Source organism: Sphaerodactylus townsendi, linkage group LG02 (genome assembly GCF_021028975.2).
Source record: "Sphaerodactylus townsendi isolate TG3544 linkage group LG02, MPM_Stown_v2.3, whole genome shotgun sequence".
Taxonomy (NCBI): Eukaryota; Metazoa; Chordata; class Lepidosauria; order Squamata; family Sphaerodactylidae; genus Sphaerodactylus; species Sphaerodactylus townsendi.
Window position 1 is genome coordinate 30,511,289 of NC_059426.1, and position 24,595 is coordinate 30,535,883.

At 42.8% G+C, this 24,595-nt stretch overlaps 1 protein-coding gene across 7 annotated transcripts in view; it reads right to left on the bottom strand.

Moving 5' to 3' along the window:
- MYO3B (myosin IIIB) overlaps nt 1–24,595 on the bottom strand; it is a 349,141-nt gene that overhangs the window by 284,066 nt on the left and 40,480 nt on the right. For 6 of the 7 annotated variants that reach the window (XM_048486352.1, XM_048486350.1, XM_048486349.1 and 3 more), the window contains 5 exons: nt 16,244–16,427; nt 14,513–14,647; nt 8,344–8,448; nt 7,966–8,065; nt 3,483–3,559 (listed from right to left, as the gene is read on the bottom strand). In XM_048486352.1, coding sequence (XP_048342309.1) covers nt 3,483–3,559; nt 7,966–8,065; nt 8,344–8,448; nt 14,513–14,647; nt 16,244–16,390 — 564 coding nt within the window. In that variant the 5' untranslated portion in view covers nt 16,391–16,427. Of the gene's footprint in view, nt 1–3,482; nt 3,560–7,965; nt 8,066–8,343; nt 8,449–14,512; nt 14,648–16,243; nt 16,428–24,595 lie in introns of those variants that run through there. The other variant, XM_048486355.1, reaches the window with a different exon arrangement.

Here is a 24,595-nt window from a genome sequence, read left to right on the forward strand (position 1 = left end):
GGCCTTGGTATGGCATAGAACCAGAGGCGTATTTGCCTAGGGATAGGGGGTACCCTCTGTCCCTGGGCACCACTGATCTGGTCACATGGGGGCACAAATCAGCCCCGCCCACATGACCAGGAAGATGACAAGGCAGCAGGAAGTCCTGCCTTGTCATCTTCTGGTGCCCTCACCCCACCCATGTCATCATCAACATGGACAGGGCCAAGGAAGCCAGAAGACGCCCCAAGCCTCACTCCCCTCCCGGCTGCCAGCTCTCCCCCAAGCCCTGCCGCCCTCCCGACTGCCGACTTCAAGCTGGCAGCCGGCAGTCCCTTCTGCCCTCCCCTCTGAGGAGGACAGAAGCAACTGGAAGGCCCCGTGCTGGGGCCTTTGCTTGCATAAGCTTGGGGGCATGGCCCCGCCCCTCAACTTGGAGATTGCCTGCCATGGCTGACAATTTGGTAACCTAGTCCGGATACTCCTGTTTACAGTTGGGGGCTTCCCATGCTTATAAAGAAAAACATTTTTGTGTGGATATAGCCACATAAATTACCTTATCAATAATTCTATAATGAACATTAAAATTAGAAGCTTTCTTGTCATTTATATGTTAGAAATAAAACTAGAAATGTAGAACTATGCATTCTTCACAAATTATTTTGTTACAACAAAGTCTGCATTGTTAAAATTATTTTCCTAATTACTTTCAGTCGCCTTCAAGGCATCAAAAAGTAGAAACGGTCATTATGTTTTGTTTTTGAAATTGTCATCTTTAAATAAGGTCATTTGCCTAGAATTTAGCGTACAGATATTCTTTCTGTTGTTTAAATGGCACTGAAACACACAACAAAATGTTCACCTATATCAGAAAAAAATCCTTAATGTTTGCTAAATAGGAGGTACAGAAACCTAAAGCTATTAACCTGGAGCTGACCTTATTCCCCAAGATGCGGCCCAATGAGTATTGAGCAGGAGATGCTGAAGGGGACGGAAGGACAAAGGCAGGGAAGGCTTTTTAAAAATTATTCTGTATGCTAGGCAATGTTTACTTCCAATTAATTATAAAACATTAAGACCCTGAGTGATATTTTCAATTATACAGAGTTCTGCCGATTCTGCTGGGAGCTAGATTTTTCAGTGGAACTTATTTAAAAGCATTTTCAATTACAAATGTCAGGCATTGTAAATTCATTTTAAAGGTAAGCTTGATATTACAAGCTATAATTTGAGATCAATTTTTAAATTCCAGTTATAATTAGATAAGAAAGGCAGAGCTTCAAGCTGAAAGGCCTTGTTCAACCAGATGTTTCCACAATATCAATGGAGATTATTATCTATTTTCCAACAGGAACATTTTAAAAATCCTGGGAATTTCATATTTTCTATTCATTCTGTCACACAGGCCAAAGACATATTAAGATGCATTCTTCAGACATGTTCTTAGTGTTCTGCCAGTTCGTGTATTGCTTTTCTTTACTCTGAAATAAATCATTTTTGTTCTCTCTCTCTCACGTATGAATCTTAACCTGCTGGGGCATTCTTGGTTTCTGATGAACTTTTTCAAAGAAACCTATGCACATCGATGCCATTTAAGCCACAATCAACTTACAGCAACCTCAGTAGGGGTTTTCAAGGCAAATGAAAAGCAGAGGTGATATGCTATTCCCTTCCTCAGCAGCAGGGGCATAATGCGCAAATGTCCCCGGGCTGCAGCCATTTGGTCACATGGGGGGTGTAAAATCGCTCCCACACCCCTCCTCCTTCTCCCCGGGTCCACACACTGACTTCAAGACCTGGTGCAAAAAAAGTTGGTCATGGTGTGAGAAAACAGCAGCCCATACTGGGGGGCGAGGCGGGGGGGGGGGGGGGGGAAAACTCAAATTTTGCACTGAGCTACATTTTCCTTAGATACACCTCTACTCAGCAGAGTCTTCTTTGTATTGACTTTGCTTAGCTTCCAAGATCAGACTATGGGGCTTTCCCCACTTACCATTTGCGGCGCGCTACTCCCAGCGCGCTCCCAGCACAAGTGATTTCTGCCGTGGGGTTGCGTTTCCCACTGCCCCGCGCAGCGCAGGGCAGTCAGAAGGTGTCGTTTCTTCAGCGCCAAAAATGACGGGCGCTGAAGGGGCGGGAGAGCGGCAGCGTCGGGGCGGCTGCGTGGTTGCCACCCTTGCAAGTGGGGAGCGCCGCTGGACCCCGGGCTACTTTCCTGCAGTAGCGCGCAGCAAATGGTAAGTGGGGAAAGCCCCTATAACAGCGATGGCAAACCTTTTTGAGACCAAGTGCCTAAACTGCAACCCAAAACTCACTTATTTATTACAAAATTGCCAACACGGCAATTTAACCTGAATACTGAGGTTTTAGTTTAGAAAAAACGGTTGGTTCCAAGGTGCACGTTACTCGGGAGTAAGCTTGGTGGTAGTCGGAGGCTTTGCTTTGAAGCAACCGTGCAACGCTTCAAATGAGTGAATCACAACCCTAGGACAGTTTACTCAGAAGCAAGCCCCATTACCAGCAACCAAGCTTTCTCCCAGGTAAAGGATCGCGCTCGTTCTTCCCATGAAAATCAGCGGGGTTTAACAGCGCTTAACAGGGTTACCTACACTGCTTCCCCAAAACTAGGTCTTAGATTTAATGCTAATAATCTCCCTGAAATAATTACACTATTATCACACTGGGGGCCTGGCGGGGGAAGGTGGAGGGGTGGGGGGGGAGAGGGAAGTAAAACGTTTGCTTTCTGAAACCCAATAAACCCCCCACCACAAAACAGAAGTAAAAAGGCAGTCAAGGAAGGCAATTCTAAGCAAGAATGCGGTGTGAGGGGTGGGATAACTTCAGGAAAGCTTTTGCCCCTATAACATGCTGCCTCCCCTCCCATGACAGAAACATAGCTCTAATTAGACAGAAACATGTCTTAGTACAAAGCTCCTCTCAGAAAGTATTGATAATAGGGATTTGGGAAAGTATTGATAATAGGGGTTCAGGGGAAAACAGAGTTTCTATCTTTGACTGGTTGCTAGGGTTGCCAGCTCTAAGTTGGGAAATACCTAGAGATTTTGAGGATGGCGTCTGAGTAGGATGAGGCTTGAGGAGGGGAGAGACTTCAGTGGGGAATAATGTCATACAGTCCACCTTCCAAAGTGGCCATTTTCGTCCAGAGTACAGGGGGCCCTTTTTGAGGTAATATAAGTCATCCATGTTTAATATAAAGTCTATGGAAGAATGGGTAGGAAAAGTTCCAAATAGTAATACAGACAGTTCAGCGGCCAAGAAGAGGCACACTGAGAAGGCAAGAGCATTTTACGGCACCCAGTTTTGGTCACTTATTTATTCAATGAACTCCTAAACACTTTGAGTTTGCCTATTTTTAAAGTGAACCAATTACTATAATTTATTGTTATTACAGTGCTTTGAGAAATCACATCTTTAGCAACCCTGGAATTTTTAAAAACTCAGAACTTCATAGAAATAAAAACAGTGAACAGAGTACAGCTCACCTCAGGAGCCATCCAAAACGGAGTCCCCACTGATGTGTTCCTTCTCAACCTTGTGCTGGTAAGCTGTGCAGAAACACCTGTAAGGATGAAATGATTCAAATACGAGCCCAGTATAGCAATCTTCTTGCCCTTTTCATTTACACAGTACTTGTCCCACAAGCCAGTTTTTTGCAAAGCCCACAGGTTTTGGAAACATTCTGTCACTTAATGTTTCTGTAAAGATTAAGTTTAGAATACACTGAATCCTTTGGAACTGGAATTCTCATTCAGTCACCTGATTCAGAGACGCATTCCTGAAATCTGGGCACTTCCAAACACTATGTTTAGCGCATGCAGGGGATCATTGGGAACAAGGCAAATTATTGTTATAATTCTGGAATGGAAATCATACTCTCCACAGTTATGTAAGAACTAGGCTGAAGACCTAGATTGGTTATTCAAAAAAAGAACTGTGTGTGTGTGAACTTCCATCAAGTTGCAGGCAATTATGGCAAGGTCTTCAAGGCAAGAGGCTAATAGAGGTAGTTTGCCATTGCCTTCCTCTCCATAGTCACCATGGTATTTCTTGGTAATCTCCCATCCAAGTGCTAACCAGGGCCAACCCTGCTTAGCTCCTGAGATCTGATGAGATCAGGCTAGTTATACGTACAACAATGATAATCCAGTGGGTTGTATCCTCGAATCTATGTGCTTCCCCCCGCCCCAACACACACACACCTCATCCTTTCTCACAGAAGCCTTTCATAATTTAGAAAAGGAATTCTCAGGGGGTGGCCAATCAATATGGACAAACGTCTTGTGGTATAAAGGGTTGCAGTGAGAAAGCAGAATCACAGAGAACGTTTGCTAGTGTAAGAGACTCTGCTACCGGAAGATGGAAGGGAAGGTGATTTCTCTCACTTCCTCCCCTCTTAGTATAGTTCCCTATGACACTTGGCTTTTTTGTACACAAGGGACCTCAACAATACCTTTTGACAGTGCTGCTGTGGGAAGAGGAATATCCACTTCTGTAAGTGCCTTTAGTTTGCACCTCATAGGAACCTGCCTAGCGTAATTGGACAGCCATTCCTAGAACCGTTCATTCAATTAGAACGATTTATTTAACATTAACATTGCATTTAGCTCTCAAACATTTCCTGGAGTTCCCTTTTTTCTTTTTCCCCCTTTTCATTTGCTTGTTTTGTTTCACTTCCCAACTTGGATTAAATTTCCCACACCTTTTAAAATCAGTCACATGCACTTGCAGCTGAAGATTTACTGAGTACGAGACTGGGGTGTGTGTGATTTGCTAATATCAAATTTGTTGTCTTTTGGCAACACGTTTTTAAATTATTATTCTCCTGTTAATTGTCAATAAAAATGCTAACAAATAAATGCCTTTTTATCATTATACACAGGAGGGCCATAGGGAAGCAGATGGTGAGAAGGATCTACTATGTCCTTAGCGTCACTTATGAAACTGCACCATTCTCATTGGTTAGTGAACTATTTATTACATTTTCATCCCACCCACCTCCATACAGCTCTCCATGGCTCTCCAGTTGACTCACAGGAGATTAGGGTGAGAGGGAATGACTAGCCCCAGATCACCCATTAAGCTTCTTGGTCAAGTGGGGATTTGATCTCAGATATCACCAGTCCTCATTTGACACCTTAATCACTATACTTCATTAATGCTCAACTGTTTTGCAGTGTCTCATTTGGGGAAGGTGAGGAAAAGAAATCCCTCTTCCATGCAGCAAACAAAGTATGAGGTCAAGAGTGCCAATATTTCTGGCCAAGTACTTGGTCCTGCAAGCAAATTTTTAACAGTTCTGTTCACCTATATTGAGAATTCTGCAATAAATATCATGAGGTTTTTTAAAAACACACACAAAAACACAATAAATGCTCTTAAAACCTTTGCTTTGTTTGGGTTTTTGTTGGAATTTAATTTTGTACTTATTTAAAAACAGGCCTCTGCACTATGAATGTTTACCTTCTCTTCATTATGCTCCATCCCAGCCCACATAAATGCAGTGAAACCTGAAAAGGGTATATCCATGCTATTTTGTGGAACGCATGGACAGAATTAGTATTATGACCTATAAAGGGCATGAAGCTCTTATTTTGAAATAGACTTTTTTTACAAGTGACCATTTCTCCCTGCTGAGTGTTTCACAAGTGATTTCAAAATAACACATATTTAGGCAAAAGAACACACCCTCAAATCAAGCACCCATAGCTATTTTTATCTACCTCTTATTGAACAGAAACACTCAACAGCTCAGTGATTCCTTTCCTTGCTCAGTTCTGGCTGTTACATTCCATGCAACATGGCAATATGTGCAAAATATTGAACAATGCTGTTAACCAATATTGTTCACTTTCTAACTTCCTCCCTTCTGACGTGGTTGTGCTTTCGTCCACAATGAGCTGTTTCCTGCAGCTCAATCTAATAATTTGTGCTAATTGTTGTACTGGGAAGCCGACCTCAACTGCAAAGTGATTTCCACCCCCTGCCATCTGATGCCAAAGAGGCTACTAAAGAAGCTGCTGCTCCGGGCTCAATGTTTGTCCGGTGGCTACTCAAAAAAACAAGTGTTTTCAACCACTCGTCGATAATGAATTTCTGTTCCTTCCAGGTAATAAAGAGACATCTGCTCTCAGATTCATTTGACAAATATTGCTAGCTTTAAAGGATCAGGGAATTAGCAGTTATGCAGTGATAAATCTGTTTTATATTTATACACACACAGCATCTTATTTTAGTTTTGGGGTGAATTCCTTCTTTATAGAATTATTTTGCATAAGCCAGATGCACATGCTGGCAATGCCTTTTACGATGGTGGTGATGTGGTTCATTTCCCCATCTTGCCCAGTTTACTGGCTTTAATATGCTTCTACCTCAGTCCCAAGCATATTTATGAATTTTGTTCAGTGAGCCTCCCTCCTAAGCAGGTATGAAGCTCACAGCTTTCTTTATGTTCTCCTTGTGTCAGATTATAGGTAGGCATTTTACAGTGTAAGGTTTTTTTTCTTCTTTTTACATGGTGTTTTTTTTTATCCTCCCTAACAAATTAGCACATTTATCCAGAGGTAAAGCTTACTGCAAACCACACACTTCTTTCATCCTTTTCTAGATGCTTCCCGTTCAGACCCACTCATTTCTAACAGCTGTAATTGCAAATTAAACGGATCTGTTAGCTTTTGGGGCCCAGAGGACCACTTTACCTTCTGCTGAGAGGGAATAAATGTGCTGGAGGCTAGTCACAACCATTTGAGAAAGAAGGATGTCTTACTTGCATATGCAGAAGATGAAATATTTAAAGTCTAGATTAGAGAGACAAATGCCTTCAATGCAATACAAACAGGGTTTTTTTTTGTAAGTGAAAACAGCTTGGGGACGAATCCTTCCATGGGCAGATGCTGTGATCCAGTAGGGACACACAGATGTAGAAAATGAGTGTTGTGTGGGATTTCTGAAACAGTCCCGATACTGGGATGCATGACCCAGGCAGATCTTTCAGTGACAGTGCTGAGAAGTTATGCTACACAGCCAGCATGGTGTGGTGCAGAGCCATAGCAAGGGGGAACTATGCCCAGGGCACATGTGCGCCCTGAGCCCCTGCCACGCCCCCATCCGCCCCGCCCCAGAATGCCCCCGGAATGCCCCTAAACGGCCACGCCATGCCCCACCACACCGCACCCTGGCACCAGCACACGCCCAGTGCAAGATGCCCCTTCCACCCCCTGGGCGCTACCCCACTGGTATGGTGTTGAAATTGTCAGACCAAGTGCTGGAACATCTGGATTCAGGACAGTAAGAGATAAACTAAAATTGGAAATACACAGATCCCATTCATTAATTCAGTTATTGTAACTAATATTTTAAAAATAACAGTAATGACATTCAGAGACAACAATATAGTTATGTTCTCACCTCACAGACCTTTGCGGGGAGGGAGTCTTATAAAACGCTCAAGGCATTAGGAGAAGGGGGAGAACGCCTCACCATCTAAAAGCCCACAGTGCTTTCATGGAAGCAAATTGGATGACCTTGGGCCAGTCACTTGCTATCAGACTTACCTACATGATGGGGTTGTTATTGTGAGAAACTGGAGGAAGGGAGAACAGTAAGCTATTTGGGGAGGGGCATCGGGAAGAAAAGTGGGATTTAAAAACCAACAGAATGAGAAGCAGACAGAAATATTTGATTGGTATTACTGCCTATTATCTGATCAGATCCTTTTAGCATCCAGCCCCAGATGGCCTGTTCGCACAGAGCAGAATCAAGGCTGGAGTTTCCTATCTGAATTATTATGAATTCAATGCAAAAAACCCCTTTCCCCTCCTTTTTCAAGATTTCATCAATTACAAAAACGCAGATGCAGAAACCTCTCTGCCTTCTCATCCAGTCAAAAATAGACACCTTGAGCTAAACAGTACATACCATCAGACAAAAAAGAGGGAAGAATGAAAAGAAGCAGGATGCTATTATTACCAAAGTCAACAAGTTTAACTCCTCCTTCTGTAGTCAAAAGAATGTTGTTCCCTTTGACGTCACGATGAATGATTCGGTTGTTGTGTAAGTGCTGCAGACCCTGGATACCAGTAACAAGGACAAAAAAGATCCTTAAGCTCATATTTAAATATAATTCTCCTAATATCCGGGGGGGGGGGGGGGGGGGTTAACCAAAACAATCTGTGCTTGATGCCACAGAAACATCTGCCCCACTGTATCACCACCTCAAGAGAGCTCCCTGCTGCTCATACAGCCAGCAAATTACAGTGAGCCACATCATCATTTATAAGTGGAAAGTGTATCAGATGGGAAAATTGCCCCCTCTTCTCTCATTAGAAGCTTAATGAACATCCTTACCAGGAGAGCACCGTATAAGATGTACGAGATTATAGCTTCATCCAGCCGTTGGCCGCACTTCAGCAGGCCTTTGACGAGGTCTGTGACGGAGCCCCCATTGCACAGCTGTGAAAGGGTGGGAGAGGAAAGAGAGATGAAACAAAACAAGACCTCAGTTATTCCACAGACCTGTTTTTGCCGGTGAATCTCCCTTTCACAGGTCTGTAAGCAACACCATCAGTGTTCTACCGAGATGTTAAGTGGAATGGCATACTGCTGGTTTCCATAACTGCCATTGCCAATTAGCTGTCACACAGTTCCAAAATGTTTGAACTGTATGCTTCCCATTCTTCTCTGCTGGAAAGAGATACACCACATTTGCACAAGCGTTTCCCAGGGTATGCATGGAGCAGAGAAAAGAACAAGAACCACATGCATGGCTCTGACCCAGTGTGGTGTTGTGGTTAAGAGGGTTGGACTAGAATCTGGAAACCTGGGTTTGAATTCCCCACTCTGCCATGGAGAGTGACTAGGGCAGGTCAGTCACTCTCAGCCTAACCTTCCTCAAAGGGTTATTGTAAGGATAAAATTTTGCAAAGAGAAAATGGAGGAAAAGAGATGTAAGCCACTTTTTATCCTCATTGGGGAGAAAGGTAGGGTAAAAATGAAGTAAGTAAATAAGTCATGGCAATCATTGCAATCTGTGATTAATTTGTTCATGCAGTAGCTCCAGTGTGTTTGTGGAGTTTTTCTTTCCGCAAACACAGCTCCATGCCCTCACTCTCCAGAGTAGCTTTTCAGGGAGCAGGAGTGGGCTGCAATGAGATCGGTAGGAGGCAGAGATTCCTTTCATCAGAGGCGTACCGCCCAGGGGGACATACGTCAAATGTCCCCGGGCTGCGGCCATTTAGTTATGTGGGAGGCGGAAAATCGCCCCCACACCCCTCCTCCTTCTCCATGGGTCCATACACTGACTTTGAGATGACCTGGTGCAAAAAAATGTTGTTGGGTCATGGTGGGGGAGGATGGCTGCTCACACTGGGGAGGGGGCCCAGATTTTGCACTGGGCTACATTTTCCCTAGATATGCCTTTGCCTTTCATGAGCTGACTTCATTTATGGTGGATTGGAGCCAGTCTTTTCCATTCTCCCTTAGGGCAAACAAATTTAGGATCAGATTGAGATACCAAGATTCTTCTTTTTTTAAAAAAAATCAGGTGTATTCTTTAAACACTTTTTTATGATTAGGGTAACTTCTAAGTAGATCCCTTCATCCAATACTATTCCACCTTTCCTTGCATTTTGCACCAGCATCATTTTATCAGATATTTGATTTAACAGTTCTTGAGAAGCAGAATTAATTTTTAAGTCAGCTGATTTTTCAGTTAGCCAATTAAATAAAAATCTTCAGCATTGATTTGAAATGGTTTAAAAGAGCACATTTTATACGTTTTATTCTAACGGCAGGCAGGCCTTTCCAAAATGCTATTGTGTGAAAGGAAGTCCAGAGATATTATTTTTTAAAATGACAGACAAGATTGATGTGCCTGATAACTGGGAGGCCACAAATTACAGTCATTTCAAACCTTCACTCCATCAATGCTCCTGCAGGCAGGCAATATAAAATAGACAGCAGACATATCTCTATTCTCAGGCTTGGTGGTTTGCTCTGTCAACAATGGAGACAAAACAGTCTGACCCAGAAAAGCACAGGTTCTTGCAAACATTTCCCCATTAATAGCTTCTCCGCACAGCAGCAGCAGCAGCAGCAGCAGCAGCAGCAGCAGCAGCAGCAGGAGGAGGAGGAGGAGGAGGAGGAGGAGGAAGGGGAGTTTGGATTTATATGCCCCCTTTCTCTCCTGTAGGAGACTCAAAGGGGCTTACAATCTCCTTGCCCTTCCTCCCTCACAACAAACACCCTCTGAGGTGGGTGGGGCTGAGAGAGCTCTGAAAAGGTGTGACTAGCCCAAGGTCACCCAGCTGGCGTGTGTGGGAGTGCACAGGCTAATCTGAATTCCCCAGATAAACCTCCACAGCTCAAGCGGCAGAGTGTGGAATCAAACCCAGTTCCTCCAGATTAGAATGCACCTGCTCTTAACCACCATGCCACTGCTGTGGGAGAAAAAGTTGAAATTAAATCCTTTCTAAATTTATGTTACCCGTGTTTCTCATGCAACTATTTTACTCATCTCCCATTGCCCTTTCTATTCTTTTTTCCCTACTTTGAATATCTGAAAAAGTAAAACCAGAGATAAACAGATCCCATTCATTTATTCAGTTACTGTAACTAATATTTTAAAAATTATAGTAAGGACATTCAGAGATAACAATATATTTATGTCCTCACCTCACAGAAATTTGAGGGGGTGTCTTATAAAAGGCTCAAGGCGTTAGAACAGGGGTCAGCAACCTTTACCACCCAAAGAGCCATTTGGACCTGTTTTCCATGGCCCCAAAGATCTACTGAGCTGGAGGGCGGAGCCACCTCCAGTTCGGCCCCTCCACTCACCTTTCCTTCCAGCAGTGGGAGGCGGAGGCACCAGGCAGAGAAACCCCTCTGCCTGATGGAGCAGGCAGCCACCTGCTCCGTGGGGCAGAGGGGGGATGGCGGCTGCAGCCTGCCCGTTGCTGCCGCCTGTCGTGCTGCAGGAGGCAGTGGTGCGAGCAGGGAAAACCTCGACGGAGCAGGCAGCCAGCTGCAGGGATGGCGGCTGCAGGGATGGCAGAGGGCAGATGGCAGCTGCTCTGGAGGGACATGACCATGCTAACCTCCGACCTCCAGGCCACGTGGAGCAGCAATATAAGGCTGAAAGAGCCACATGAGGCTCTGGAGCCGCAGGTTGCAGACCCCTGCGTTAGAAGAAGGGGGGAAATGATCAGCAACTAAAAGTCCACCCCTGCTGATTGGCAAGAATTAGACATTGTATAGCTATGCCAGTTAGGAGGGTTCTGATGTTTAGTGTGAACATCAGCAAACTCCTCTGATGAGATTCTGGATCATACACAAAACTGGGTCCTTTTCCGCAAGCCATTTCATTTCCTGGGGTTGCACTAGCGACTTGATCCAAACTTGGATTCATCCCTATTGGCAGGCAGAGAGAGCCATGGAGGTTGGGGGAAGATAGAGGCAGAAGCCCAGTATTTGCTTCTCTGGCAAACACACCCCCATCCCAACCCACCCCATGCAGACAAATATTTTGCTTGCGTTAGCTGGCAGTCTGGCAGGGTTCTGATTGGAGTGGACAAAGATAGAAAATAAAGGCTTCTCCTCCTCACAATAAATGCACACACAACAAATAAGGCAAGAAGAGAGAACTAAGAGATGAGCAAGCATCAAAACATTTCTCCTTGGGACAGAGAACGACTGACTCAGGATCTGAGGCCTCCAAAAATCTTTAAACTGTAAGTAAAAACAATAACCAATATCATATTTTCCCCAATATGAATCACTCTGTGCCCTGCTATTATTAGCCCTTAAAAGGGAAAATAACAGCAGGCAACCTTTATTCATATTTACACAAAGCAGAAGGGTCTGTCTTTAAACATCACCAAAGCATGCAGGTGAGGGGATTCAAACCACGATCCTTTGAATATCTTCTTCTGGAGTTTATTCTGTCTCCCAGCCGGGCTCAATACCAGGAGCCAGGTGGGATAGGAGAAAAATGCTGAAATCTTCAGAGTGCAGCAAGGTCAGGCATGTGGGGATTCGGGGAGTTTATTTCCTTTTGCCCACATCATCCGCTTTTGCTTGAAAATGTTGCCATCTAGATCAGGAGTAAGCAACCCCACCATGTGTGTCAGAGCAGCAGTCCATTTTGCTCAGCATGTGTGACCCAATGGACCAAGTCAAGACTCTAAGAACGACAGCCTCAGGCTGTTTTTTTTTTCCTACCACCTGCTCAATGGTACACCATTTTCACAGACAGACATTGCAAGTGTTTGGTGTAATGATTAAAAACAAGGTCCAGAAGTCATTCACTTCGCCCACCCTTATCCTTAGGTAACAACACCTGAAGTCATGACAGGTCCCGGTGTTCAAAGGGCCTATTGCTGAGGGGAAGGTATTACAATGTGCAAGCCTGGCAGAATAACGATGCCCTGAGGAAAAATCAGTGCTTGCAATTACATTTTTTTTCTGAAGTTAGCCACATCATAAAGAATATATGATTTCATCAAAGAAATAGTGATGAAAGAGCTGGAATTCTTTGTATATGGTTCCTTTCATTGCATTAAAGGATTATAAATAGCAAGTGCTGTGAACATACAAATTGGTATGCAAATTTGAGGCACAGGATTTCTCAGTTAGGCCAGTAATGCTAACATTTGCGTGCACGCACACACGCGCACACATACTTGATTGCTGTTATCTAGAGCAGAACAATCAGATCTGAATGGTTTGAAAAACTTCCCTCTCAGGGCCTGAGTATTTAAGACAAAAGAAAGATTTGAAGCAAGAAATATTTGCAGAACAATGGCATCTTTTCATCAGTAACTGGAATCGGAGGCACAAATCCCATAACGTCCAGCAAGAGATCCTAATTTATATAGTTTGTAAGTGTTACAGGCTTTAGTTAACTGTAAATTTGTGTCTCTGTTACATAATACAGCAAGTGTATGCTTTAAAACTTTAAAAAGTTTTTAAAGTTTTTAACTTTTAAAAAATTTCCTTCTCAGAAGCTGTGTCCTCTCGCAAATTGATCTTATTTAAAAAACAAGCCTCTCTTTTCCCTACCATGGCAGCAGTGGCAGGAGGAGAGAGAGAGACAGAGAGAGAGACAGAGAGAGAGACAGAGAGAGACAGAGACAGAGACAGAGACAGAGACAGAGAGAGAGGGAGAGAGAGAGAGAGAGAGAGAGAGAGTGTGTGTGTGTGTGTGTGTGTGTGTGTGTGTGTGTGTGTGTGTGTGTGTGTGTGTGTGTGTGTGTGTGTGTGTGTGTGTGTGTGTGTGTGTGTGTGTGTGTGTGTGTGTGTGTGTGTAAAACTGTGCTGCAGGCTGTGGGATGCCTCCTCACACGTAAACAGAAAAATCTGAGGAGACCCTACTACAAGCCCACTGCACAGTGAAGAGCCCCAAGGTAAGCCTTCCAAAGCATAATGGACCTTGGTTTTATACCTCACTTTTCTCTACCTATAAGGAGTCTCAAAACAGCTTACAATCACCTTCCCTTCTGCTCCCCACAACGTTTATCTTGTGAGATAGGTGAGGCTGAGACACTTTTGAGAGAACTGTGACTAGCCCAAGGTCACCCAGCAGGCTTCATGTGGAAGAGGGTGGAAATAAACCTGGGTCTCCAGATTAGAGTCCACTGTTCATGTAGAGAAGGGGGGAATCAAATCCAGTTCTCCAGATTTGAGGCTACTGCTCCTACCATTACAATATTAAAATTGTAATGAACCTGAACATATGAATAAACTGTATAAAATGTATTTCATTTCAGAGGATGTCTTTCATATCATCTGCTATGAGAACCTGGGATCTTCTGCAGGCAGAACAGATGTTCTAGTGCTGAGCCATGACCCTTCCCCTAACAAGTCACCCAAACAGCATAGCACCAGTAACCATAGCTGCATCAAAGAAGACAAAGTCATTAAACCCAAACATCAAAGGCTTGGGAAAATAATATTGACTTCACCTGGCAATTGAAGGTCAAGAAGAAAAAGAAGAGGAGGAGGAGGAGCTTGGATTTATACCCCACCTTTCTCTCCTGTAAGGAGACTCAAGGTGGCTTACAAGCTCCTTTCCCTTCCTCTCCCTACAACAGACACCTTGTGAGGTAGGTGGGGCTGAGAGAGTGCCAAAGAATTATGACTAGCTCAAGGTCACCCAGCAGGAATGTAGGAGTGCGGTGACACATCTGGTTCACCAGATAAGCCTCAGCCACTCAGGTGGAGGAGTGGGGAATCAAACCTGGCTCTCCAGATTAGAATCTACCTGCTCTTAACTACTACACCACACTAGAGTTGAGGTTTAGGATTCAGGTCTAAACAATGACCACATTTGACAGATTGGATTTGCTATACATCATTTCCTTCCCCAGTTAGATCTTCTCATTAATAATCACAAGAAAGCAGATGCCAAATTTTACAGAGCACAGAAGCCAACCAATGGTTTTGCTTCTGGTTCTGGGGAGGAAGCAGCTATCTCATAAAATTTGTTTTAATTAAGATTTAGCAACACAAAATACCTTACCTCAAGAACAAGCCAGAGCTGGCCACCCACGTATTGATCTGCTTTGTAAAACATTCCATAAAATTTAACAACGTTGGGATGATTAGGAAGAAACTGTAAAATGTTGTATTCCGCTTCAATTTCCTCATCCACATCCTAGATTGAAGATACATGCATACACTTTATAAATCTCATACATTTATGAACAATAATACAATGGACCATGTCAAGTCAAATAATAAAGAATCAGATTAATTCAAAAGGGGGGGTGGAATACCACAAGAAATGTCGAATTGATATAGGCTGCCATTGAACTCCCCATTATTAGGCCACTTAACAGTGCAGTTCTAATGAGAATTACACCCTTTGAAGACCATTGTCTTCAGTGGATTTACAAGAGTGCAGCTGTGCTTAGGACTACACTGTAAAATCTCGCAAAGCTTAACTATAGTGCAGGATTGAAGCGATGAACTCTATTAGCACAAAAACATGTACAGGATATTTGCAGATAACAATTATGGCAATCACATATGGCTCTTTGTCAGTAGTCTGCAAATACAAATAGGGGGCTGAAACCCATAGCTGAGGCCATTTATCACACCATTTATTTACCTCTAATTTATTTAGAAGCTTTATTTACTATTTCCCTTTTGCAGCCAAAGCAGTTGTCCATTAATTTTTACTTCTTTTTATTTCTTTTTATAGCAATTCCATAATTTTGTGATTACAAAATAAAATTACAAAATAAGATTACAAAAATAAAACAAAATAGATTTTTGCTGCAAAGTAAAAAGCAGTAATTACATTTCCCTCCTATTACCACTACCCAGTGCAAAAAAGCAAGAACTAATTTAGGACCCATCCAGGAATGTATTGTGAGTGAGCAGGAAGTAATTAATTTGGTTGAGAAGGGAGTTGCTTGAAAACAACAAAGGCAAGAAGGAAAACATCAAGCTCTAGAAAGACTCAATAGTGCTTTGTCAGTCTTCATAGGGCTGGCTGGAACTAAGGAGACAGAAAAATCCCAGCCACAGATCAGATCTTTAAAAAAATAGGAAAGCAATAGAGCAGTGGTTCTCAACCTGGGGGTCAGGACCCCTTTGGGGGTCAAACAACCCTTTCACAGGGGTCGGCTAAGACTCTCTGCATAAATGTTAGGGTTGGGGGTCACCACAACATGAGGAACTGTCGCAGCATTAGGAAGGTTGAGAACCACTGCAATAGAGAAAACACTGGAATGCAATGACCTGACAGCGTTGTCATCTGGATTATCTACGAAGTGAATAAATGATGTCTATTCCAGTTAGAATAGTTAGCATGGAGGGAATCTGTGTTGCAACATGTGGAAGAAGGAGATGCCTATTTATTTTCCAAATATTTTTCTACCCCTTGGTCTTGCAAGGGCAAATTTTAATGTGTGAAAGCAAGAACAAAGTCTGATTCAGTTTTCAGTACATAAGAGGTTGCTAAATTCAATTACAAAGAATCTGCAGGAGGCAAGAATATGGGCCTTAAATCTAGCCTAGCCTCCTCATTCTGTTCTAAGACTGAAGGACACAATGTCATCAAAAAGTCTGTTTTAGTTCATGTTGTACTTTGCCATTATAATCATTTTGCAATCCATGTGTGCACCTGACTATTCCTGAATACCTTAAAATTGCCTAATGAGTGAGCATTCGTTTCGCCCTTGTTTGCATAATATGCTAACAATTTACTCAGAAAAAATCAACGTTAATTTTGCTCATTACTTACACTGATAGGATCTAGAATCTTCACGGCTGCCAAACTCCCATCTTTCTTATTAGTGACTTTATAGACTTTACCGTACGTGCCTTTGCCAATGGTCTCAACAATTTCCCAGGTATCTGAGGGATCAGGTAAGGATTCCAGTCCAATCATATTCCGATTATACTGAAACAATCCATAGAGCGGCTTCCTGCCAATATATAGACACAGATGTTAATTTACTTGGTATTGCATAATCAAGTTTTCCTACATAAAAATGTTGATGGCTATATTGCCATAAACCCTGTTCAGATATTGAAAGTATACATGTGCCCATCAATGTCCTTTACAACATCCACTTGCTTCCTGTGTCTTAGAGATGAAATCCAAAAAGGTTATGATGGAACAGACAAAAACAGGAAAAAATGGGACTATCCCTGTCAGTTGACTTGAAAAACTGAACTTATGCACGCCAGGCCTTCTGGTCTCTCTGTGTTTGACAACTTTTTTCTGTCATGTCACACTATTTTTTCCACCTTTTGTCACAGTTTCTGCAGAGATCTCTATGAACAGACAAGAAGGCGGTAGGCTCTCTGGAATGCTAAAAAAAGAAGGATCCCAATAATGAGGCCAAAAGCCTATATGCCTCCACATGTATATGTGTAGAACTCCCTGTAAATGAGGATGTCCAGAGGTCAGCAGGTATAATCTCAACACTGTGGATACAGTGTTAGTCACATCACTGAGCCTGTAGGCATTATTTTTAAAGGATAGCATTCGCCACCACAAAATGGCTGCCATTGGGATTGGACTGGCAGCCCTGACAGTGCCAATTCCTGGAGTTTTAGGGGTTCAGAGCCTGGGGAGGGGGGGGGTATCATGAATGCTGTGACATTACTTCTGGGTGAGCACTCCAAAGTGATGTCACACATTTGCAATGCTGCCCAATCCCCATTTCCCCCTCTCTCACTGAGCATGGGCAATCAAGGGTGGGAGTTCACCCACCAGAGGTAGGCAAATGGTAAAGCTACACTGGGAGCAGGTCAGCTCTTTCCTTTGTTGTTTGATTTCAGTTTCCAAATACATGGGAAAATTTTCTCCCCAATGCGCCCATAGGGAGAGACTGCAACACTTATTATTATTATTATTTATTTTTATTTTATTTTATTAAATTTCTATACCGCCCTTCCCCGAAGGGCTCAGGGCGGTGTCCATCATTCAAATAACAGTTAAAATCCAATTCACCCCAATCCCACTTAGAGACACAGAGGGAGATCAATCATCATTTCTTATTATGCCTCGTCCAATGAATAATAATGTAAAGTAAACTCTTAATTTCACCAGTTGAGGTTCTGAAATTAAATGGCTGTTCCCTAATATGGAACTCTTTGATAACAACCTGTTCTCCACAGAACAGCCATCTCCATGCTAACTGTCTCAAAACACTGAAACATTTCTTTGAAAGTACTGCAAAAACAGAACCAGGTGCACAGCACTGTGACTGTATGATTAAAGGCAGTTTATAAATATAGTTATTAAATTAAAAGTACATTAAAAGTAAATTAAAAATACATTTTGCAGGAGGGGGCTTAATACAAGCAGTATAACAAATGGTTAATCTTTTTGAACTCCAATACTTTCCAGCGTGATAAATGAGGAATTTGTTTTCTACTTAGAACAAAGAAATGAGTCAAGAGAACATGCTAGAACAGTGTTTTCCAACCTTTTCGACGTCACGGTACCCTTGACCTCACTCTTCATATCTCACGGTACCCCTGTCATCCTCCCCCACCTTCCCCTACCAGTTTCCCTGCTTGCCACCCCCCACCTTCCCCTCCCACGGTGAAGGGAAGCATGGGGGTGGGAGGGTGGGAAGTGTCTGATGACCTTGCAGCAGGCCCTGCCCCCTGGGCCAGCTCCATATCCTTGCTGGTGCCGGCGGGAGACACCGCAAAGGTGAGGGGGGCCGGTAGCATTGCCATGGTACCCCTGGGACATGCTCACGGCACTCCAGGGTACCACGGAACCCTGGTTGGGAATCACTGTGCTAGAACCACCTTTACAGTAGGGAATCTGACTCTTGGCCTACTAAGACAAACTAGCTTGGGTTAAAAAAAAAACCTACTAGCCAAAAACTATACTTTCAGATACAAGATGAACAGAAGATTATCTCAGCAGTTTCTGCAAAAAGTTCTTGTTCTTCCATTAAAAAGAGTTGCTTCGTTTTTTAAATAGACTAGCAACATCTGTCATCTTACTTTGAAATCTTTTATCTACTAGTACAAATTAATGTAGATCTGGCAAGACAGGTTTTTTAAAAGTTGAAAATACAAGACATAATACATTTGTTAACCTCCATTATATAGAAAGCCAATCTCCCCCTCCCACCCCTTGCTAAGAAAGATTGTGGTTCAGGTGTCATTAATTATTGCATAGCTGCATTCAAACTGTGCTCTGGATAAAAAACTTCAATCAATCAATCTCAAATTCTTAATCATCCCAAACATTAACCTGACAATGTAAAATCATATATAAAGTGGATTGATCACCTATAAAACAAATGAGGGGCTGCAAACATCTACATCTTCACAGTGATACAGAATGTAGCAGGCAATATTCAGACCAAAATTCACAGAATAAAAAAGGTGACCTTGATACCTGGGTGTTCCACGGAAGCCACGTTTCTGCTGCATACACAGAAAACTGAAAGCACAACACTTCTTTGAAACATCCACTGTGACACTAACTGGCTTGATTCACTTAAATTCACTTTACAAAATATATGCATTGATATGCACCCGCATTGATATGCACCTTATGACATCATACATTGATATGCATTGATATGCACCTTATGACATCACACACCTCAGTTAAGGCTGAGAACATACCATCATTATATACCCATGGTGGCCAACCTTTGGCACTCCAGATGTTATGGACTACAATTCCCATCAGCTCCTTCCAGCACGGCCAATTGGCCATGCTGGAAGGGGCTGATGGGAATTGTAGTCCATAACATCTGGAGTGCCAAAGGTTCGCCACCACTGTTATATACCAACCACCACAGACACAGGGGGGAGGAGGAGGAGTTTGGATTTATATCCCCACTTTCTCTCCTGTAAGGTGACTCAAAGAGAGACTAGCCCAGACTGCAAAGCTCATGGCTGCCTAGTCATTATCTCAGGGTAAAATTGGAAGGGAAATGTACACCATTCTGAGCTCCCAGAAGAAAGGTTAAAATGCCACAAGTGAAATAATTATGTGGTCTTTGATTCATAATTCATGAGAGTGAATCAGAGCAGGAAAACTTGCTGTAAGGGTGCCCAGAGACATTATGCCTGATTTCTCCCAATTCCAGGCCTTTGCTTCTAACACTATGTTTTGCATGACCATTTCACAACCTATGGATCCGGTTGCACCCTTAATGCTAGGCTAAGGAGGCAACATGGTTTTTGATAAGAGCACTCTGAGGTCTTCCATCACCAACACCACCTCCTACCCCTCAGTCCTCAGCAATCCGCTTGCACTCCCCTTGGTCTCCCAGAGAAAGGGTTGTGTCAACCAAGTTCTTTCTTTTGTGGAGTGTTGTCCTGTTATGAGCAATACAATGCTCCCTCTCTTCTCTAGGGCTGACAGCTTTCAGGGGGGAGGGCCTGGAGTTCTCCCAGAATTAAAAGAAATGGCTGCCTTGGAGGATAGACTCTATGGAATTATATCACATTGAGGTCCCTCCCCATGCTTCATTCTCCATTCCAGGTATTTCCCAGCCAGTAGTTAGTTGTGAAGTCACCATTTATGCTTCCTCTCTGACAACCCACCTCATGGTTTGAGCCATTATGTGGGCCGGAGGTTGAAGCACTCCTGTCCCCGGTCTCATGCTCAATTCTTCCTGGCCCTTTCACTTTCTCTCACTGGCCGGTTCCTGGGAGCCTTCAGCCAGGGGGACCTCCTGTGCCTGGGTCTTCCCAGGTCCTTACGTGGCTGGGCCCTGCCTAGTTCATCATGGTTAAGATTCAGCTGACTGCCTCCATTGACTGCTTCTGAGAGGCATGCTCTTCCATGATGTCATCTTTATTGTCCCATTGCCAGGAGGTGATGTTATCAGCCAGAAGCTGAGGTTCTGGGGAGAGAGGTGACAAGGCAAAACCTCCAGTACCTCAGGGTCCCATCCTGGGAGTTCTGGCTGAGACAATGGTGGCTGTCCAAAGTACAAGGGAGTTGGCTGGTTCCTGTTCAGCTTGGCAGCATTGGAGAAGTCTCTCCAACTTTGGCACAGGTACCTTGGCTGGGTCCCTGCTGAGTGACTTTGGGCTAGTCACAGTTAGTTCAGATCTTTCTCAGTCCCACCTACCTCACAAGGTGCCTGTTGGGGAAGAGGAAGGGAAATGAATTTGTAAGCCTCCTTGAGTCCCCTTACAGGAGAGAAGGGTGGGGTATAAATTCAAACTCCACTTTTTCTTCATGGCCAAGGACAGAACAAGCACTGACTATGAAGGACAGTTTAATAATTCAGTTTTCCTCCGCTCTGAGTGAAGCTGAAGTGACAAGTTCGTTTCTCCCTATTCCTGCCTACATCAAGTCCCATAGTGGACTCAGGCAGTCTAAAACACTGGTCTAGGAACAAAGGCTCGTTCTGCACATGCAGAATAATGCACTTTCAAACTGCTTTCAGTGCTCTTTGAAGCTGTGCTGAATAGCAAAATCCACTTGCAAACAGTTGTGAAAGTGGTTTGAAAACGCATTATTTTGCGTGTGCGGAAGGGGCCAAGGTTGTCAAAAGAAGCACAGATTCCAACCCAAAAATGGATGATAAATTATGTGAAATTAGGCTGCAGTGCAGATTTTTCTCCATATAAAGGGTGGGCTAGTCCACAGCTTGGCATGCAGAACTCAGCTGAATTCCTTGCCAAACGTGTCAAAAAAAGGCTCCACGCAGTTTTTGACACACGCAAACATATTCACATTTTCATTTGTTGAATTGCAGAGGGGTGCCCATGTTAATCGGTTGGAAGCAAAATATTGAGATTCTAGTAGAACATAAAGATTCAATCGAAAGAGGAAGTGATCCTGTGAAGAAACAAACCCTGTCTAGAATCTCTATAGATATTATAAAACCTGAGGGGGGTTTTTTCAAGTATAGAAAAGCTAATGTTTAAGAATAAGAATTAATAAAGTTATGAGGTAAAAGTGAGATGATTTTACTTCTAAAATTGATTTATAAGGCTATAAAGTTGGAGGCTTCTGGGCAGCCTGCCAAGTAATGGAGTTGCTTCTGTTACTGTAATCAAGGGAATGCCCTCAGTAAAGTTTTATCTGAATGGCTGTGGTAAATAGGATTGCAGGGTTTGGCTGGGAAATAACTGAAGTTTGGGGGTGAGGCCTGAAGATGATGTAGTTTGAGGAGGGAGGGGCTTTGATGGGGTATAATCCCATAGAGTCCACCTTCCAAAGTGGCAATCTGTTATAATCCCAGTTTTCCAGCCACCATCTGGAAGTTGGCAACCCTGCTGGTGAGGCAGGTAGCTTTTTTAAAAAAAAATCAGTGACCTTACAATACAGTGGAACCTTGGTTTTCGTTGGTAATCCGTTCAAAACGAATCGATGAAAACCAAAACCGATGAAAACCGAGGCAAACTTCTCCATAGGAATCAATGTAAATCCAATTAATCCGTTCTAGGCACTCCAAAAAACATACCAAAAACACATTTTTGGGTGAATAAACATAGTGTTTAATGCTGAAAACAGTAACAAACAATAACACCAGCTTCAGAGCCAGTGGACCAATGTCGTACCAGAAAGTTGTCCAAAGAGGTCTGTTTCTGACGCCTGTTTAAGATTTGTCTGAAATGGGGCAAGACATTGCCATTGAACAAGTTGCAGACACGGCCTGCAACAGCTTTGGCCAGGTGATTTTTCTCCACAAACCTCTGCACCTTACTGCAAATTGATGAAAATCGAGGAAAATCGAGGAAAACCGAGACAAATTTTTCACTGAAAAATTCGATGAAAACCGAAATTGATGAAAACTGAGGCTCCACTGTATAACATGTTATGAGGTAACGTAACCATGTGTCTTTCCATAGCCTATCAGATTAAATAACAGTATGAGAAAGGGTAGGATTAAAAAAATGGCCAAGTGAGCAAAGGAGAAGAAACACCAAACTATATCAGAAGCCATAGGAACAAACAAGTGCCAAAAAGTATTGACGTAATGAGACCATTCTACAAGTTGAGCATTGTATCAGTAATTTGTTCAGCTGTTTTCAAGTGTACAAATTTTGAAACAAATATTAAAACAAAATGTTATTTGTTGCAGCCCTATTCACGCATAGAAGACAGACAGTGTAAATCAACCCTGCCTGGTTAACCTAAAATAGCTTCCACCACTCCAATGAGATGTGTGGGATTTACTGCCAAATAAAATGTACTTAGGGGTCAAGGTGCCTGAAGAAAATATATCAGTCAAATTACTCTTTACCCGGGCATTTCAGAAACAGCAACCATTTCCCAAGGAAAGAAAGGTAGCCCTCTTCTTTATATTTTGTGCCTCTCCCAGCTCTCATTGTTTGTGTGACACTTAAGAAGACAAGATGTGTCAGACCAGTGAGCAAGGATAATAGAGCCACAGTAGCTCCTTCTGACTGATCATGTTATTTCCAGCACAAGCCCTCTGAAACTGTAAATATCTTTACAATTTTCGGCAACACTAGCTGCCTTCCAGCAGACAGTCATTATCTAGTCCTAAGTAACATAAGCCTTTCGGACAGGTCTGTCACAGCCCTGAAATTAGTTCAAGGCTCAGCTTCAGGCTGATGATTTATTGGAGAGTCAGGATATAAAACATTTTGGGGGCTCTGCTGTGGCTGGCAGAGGCAATCCCAACATTTCCAGCAGATATGCTTGAGCCATGAAGCAAAATATATTTTTTTATTGTTCCATATGCACAACTCCATCTGGTGTTAAGAGAGTTTGCATGTGCAATTAGCCCGGATGTATCGCCTTTCCACACCACACTGAACCAAGGAAGCTGCTTTGGTGGAACCACTGGCTGCAAAAGAATGAAACGGTTCAACAAGGAGTTTAACACTTCTGCAAGCATGCACACATAAGAGCATACCAAAATGTAAACAAAGTGTTGAAATGTTGCCACCTTCTCTGAGCTGATAAGAAGAAGAAGAAGAAGAAGAAGAAGAAGAAGAAGAAGAAGAAGAAGAAGAAGAAGAAGAAGAAGAAGAAGAAGAAGAAGAAGAAGAAGAAGAAGAAGAAGAAGAAGAAGTAGAATAGAATAGAATAGAATAGAATAGAATAGAATAGAATAGAATAGAATAGAATCTTTATTGGCCAAGTGTGATTGGACACACAAGGAATTTGTCTCCGGTGCATATGCTCTCAGTGTACATAAAAGAAAATACATTTGTCAAGAATCATAAGGTACAGCACTTAATGATTGTCATATAGGTCTAGTAAGCAATCAGGAAACAATCAATAGTAATAAAAACATAAAATGTAAAATCATAAAATAAAATGAAATGTCAGCACAGGCTATAGTCATACAGTCATAATTGGGAGGAGATGGGTAATAGGAATGATGAAAAAAGTAGTGCAGTAATTATATAATAAATATATAATAAATAGTTTGACATTATCGAGGGAATTATTTGTTTAACAGAGTGATGGCATTCGGGAAAAAACTGTTCTTATGTCTAGTTGTCTTGGTGTGCAGTGCTCTGTAGCGACGTTTAGAGGGTAAGAGTTGAAACAGTTTATGTCCAGGATGCGAGGGGTCAGTAAGTAGTAGTAGTAGTAGTTAGTAGTAGTAGTAGTAGTAGTAGTAGGATTTATATCCCCCCTTTCTCTCCTGTAAGGAGACTCAAAGGGGTTTACAATCTCCTTTCCCTTCCGCCCCCTCACAACAAACACCCTGTAAGGTGGGTGGGGCTGAGAGCTCCAAAGAACTGTGACTAGCCCAAGGTCACCCAGCTGGCTAATTGGTTCACCAGATAAGCCTCCACAGCTCAAGTGGCAGAGCAGGGAATCAAACCCAGTTATCCAGATTAGAGTGCACTTGCTCTTAACCAGTACACCACACTGGCTCTCATCTAGAGAGAATGCACAACATTAAACATTTAATCCAACATCTGGAGCACACCTTCTTAAAAATACAAATGTAGAAGAGTGAATTAAAATCCTAATTAGGTTGGAAAAATCTTGATTAGGTTGGAAATATTCAATAGGGACCACTTTTTTCCCTTTAATACCGAACTAGAACTGGAAGACACCCATCAAACTTAAGACTTTGCTGAAATGAAGTAATTGTTTAGCAAATATAACACATGGTTGACTGGTAGAACTCTCCCTCACCAAAAGCAGACTTTT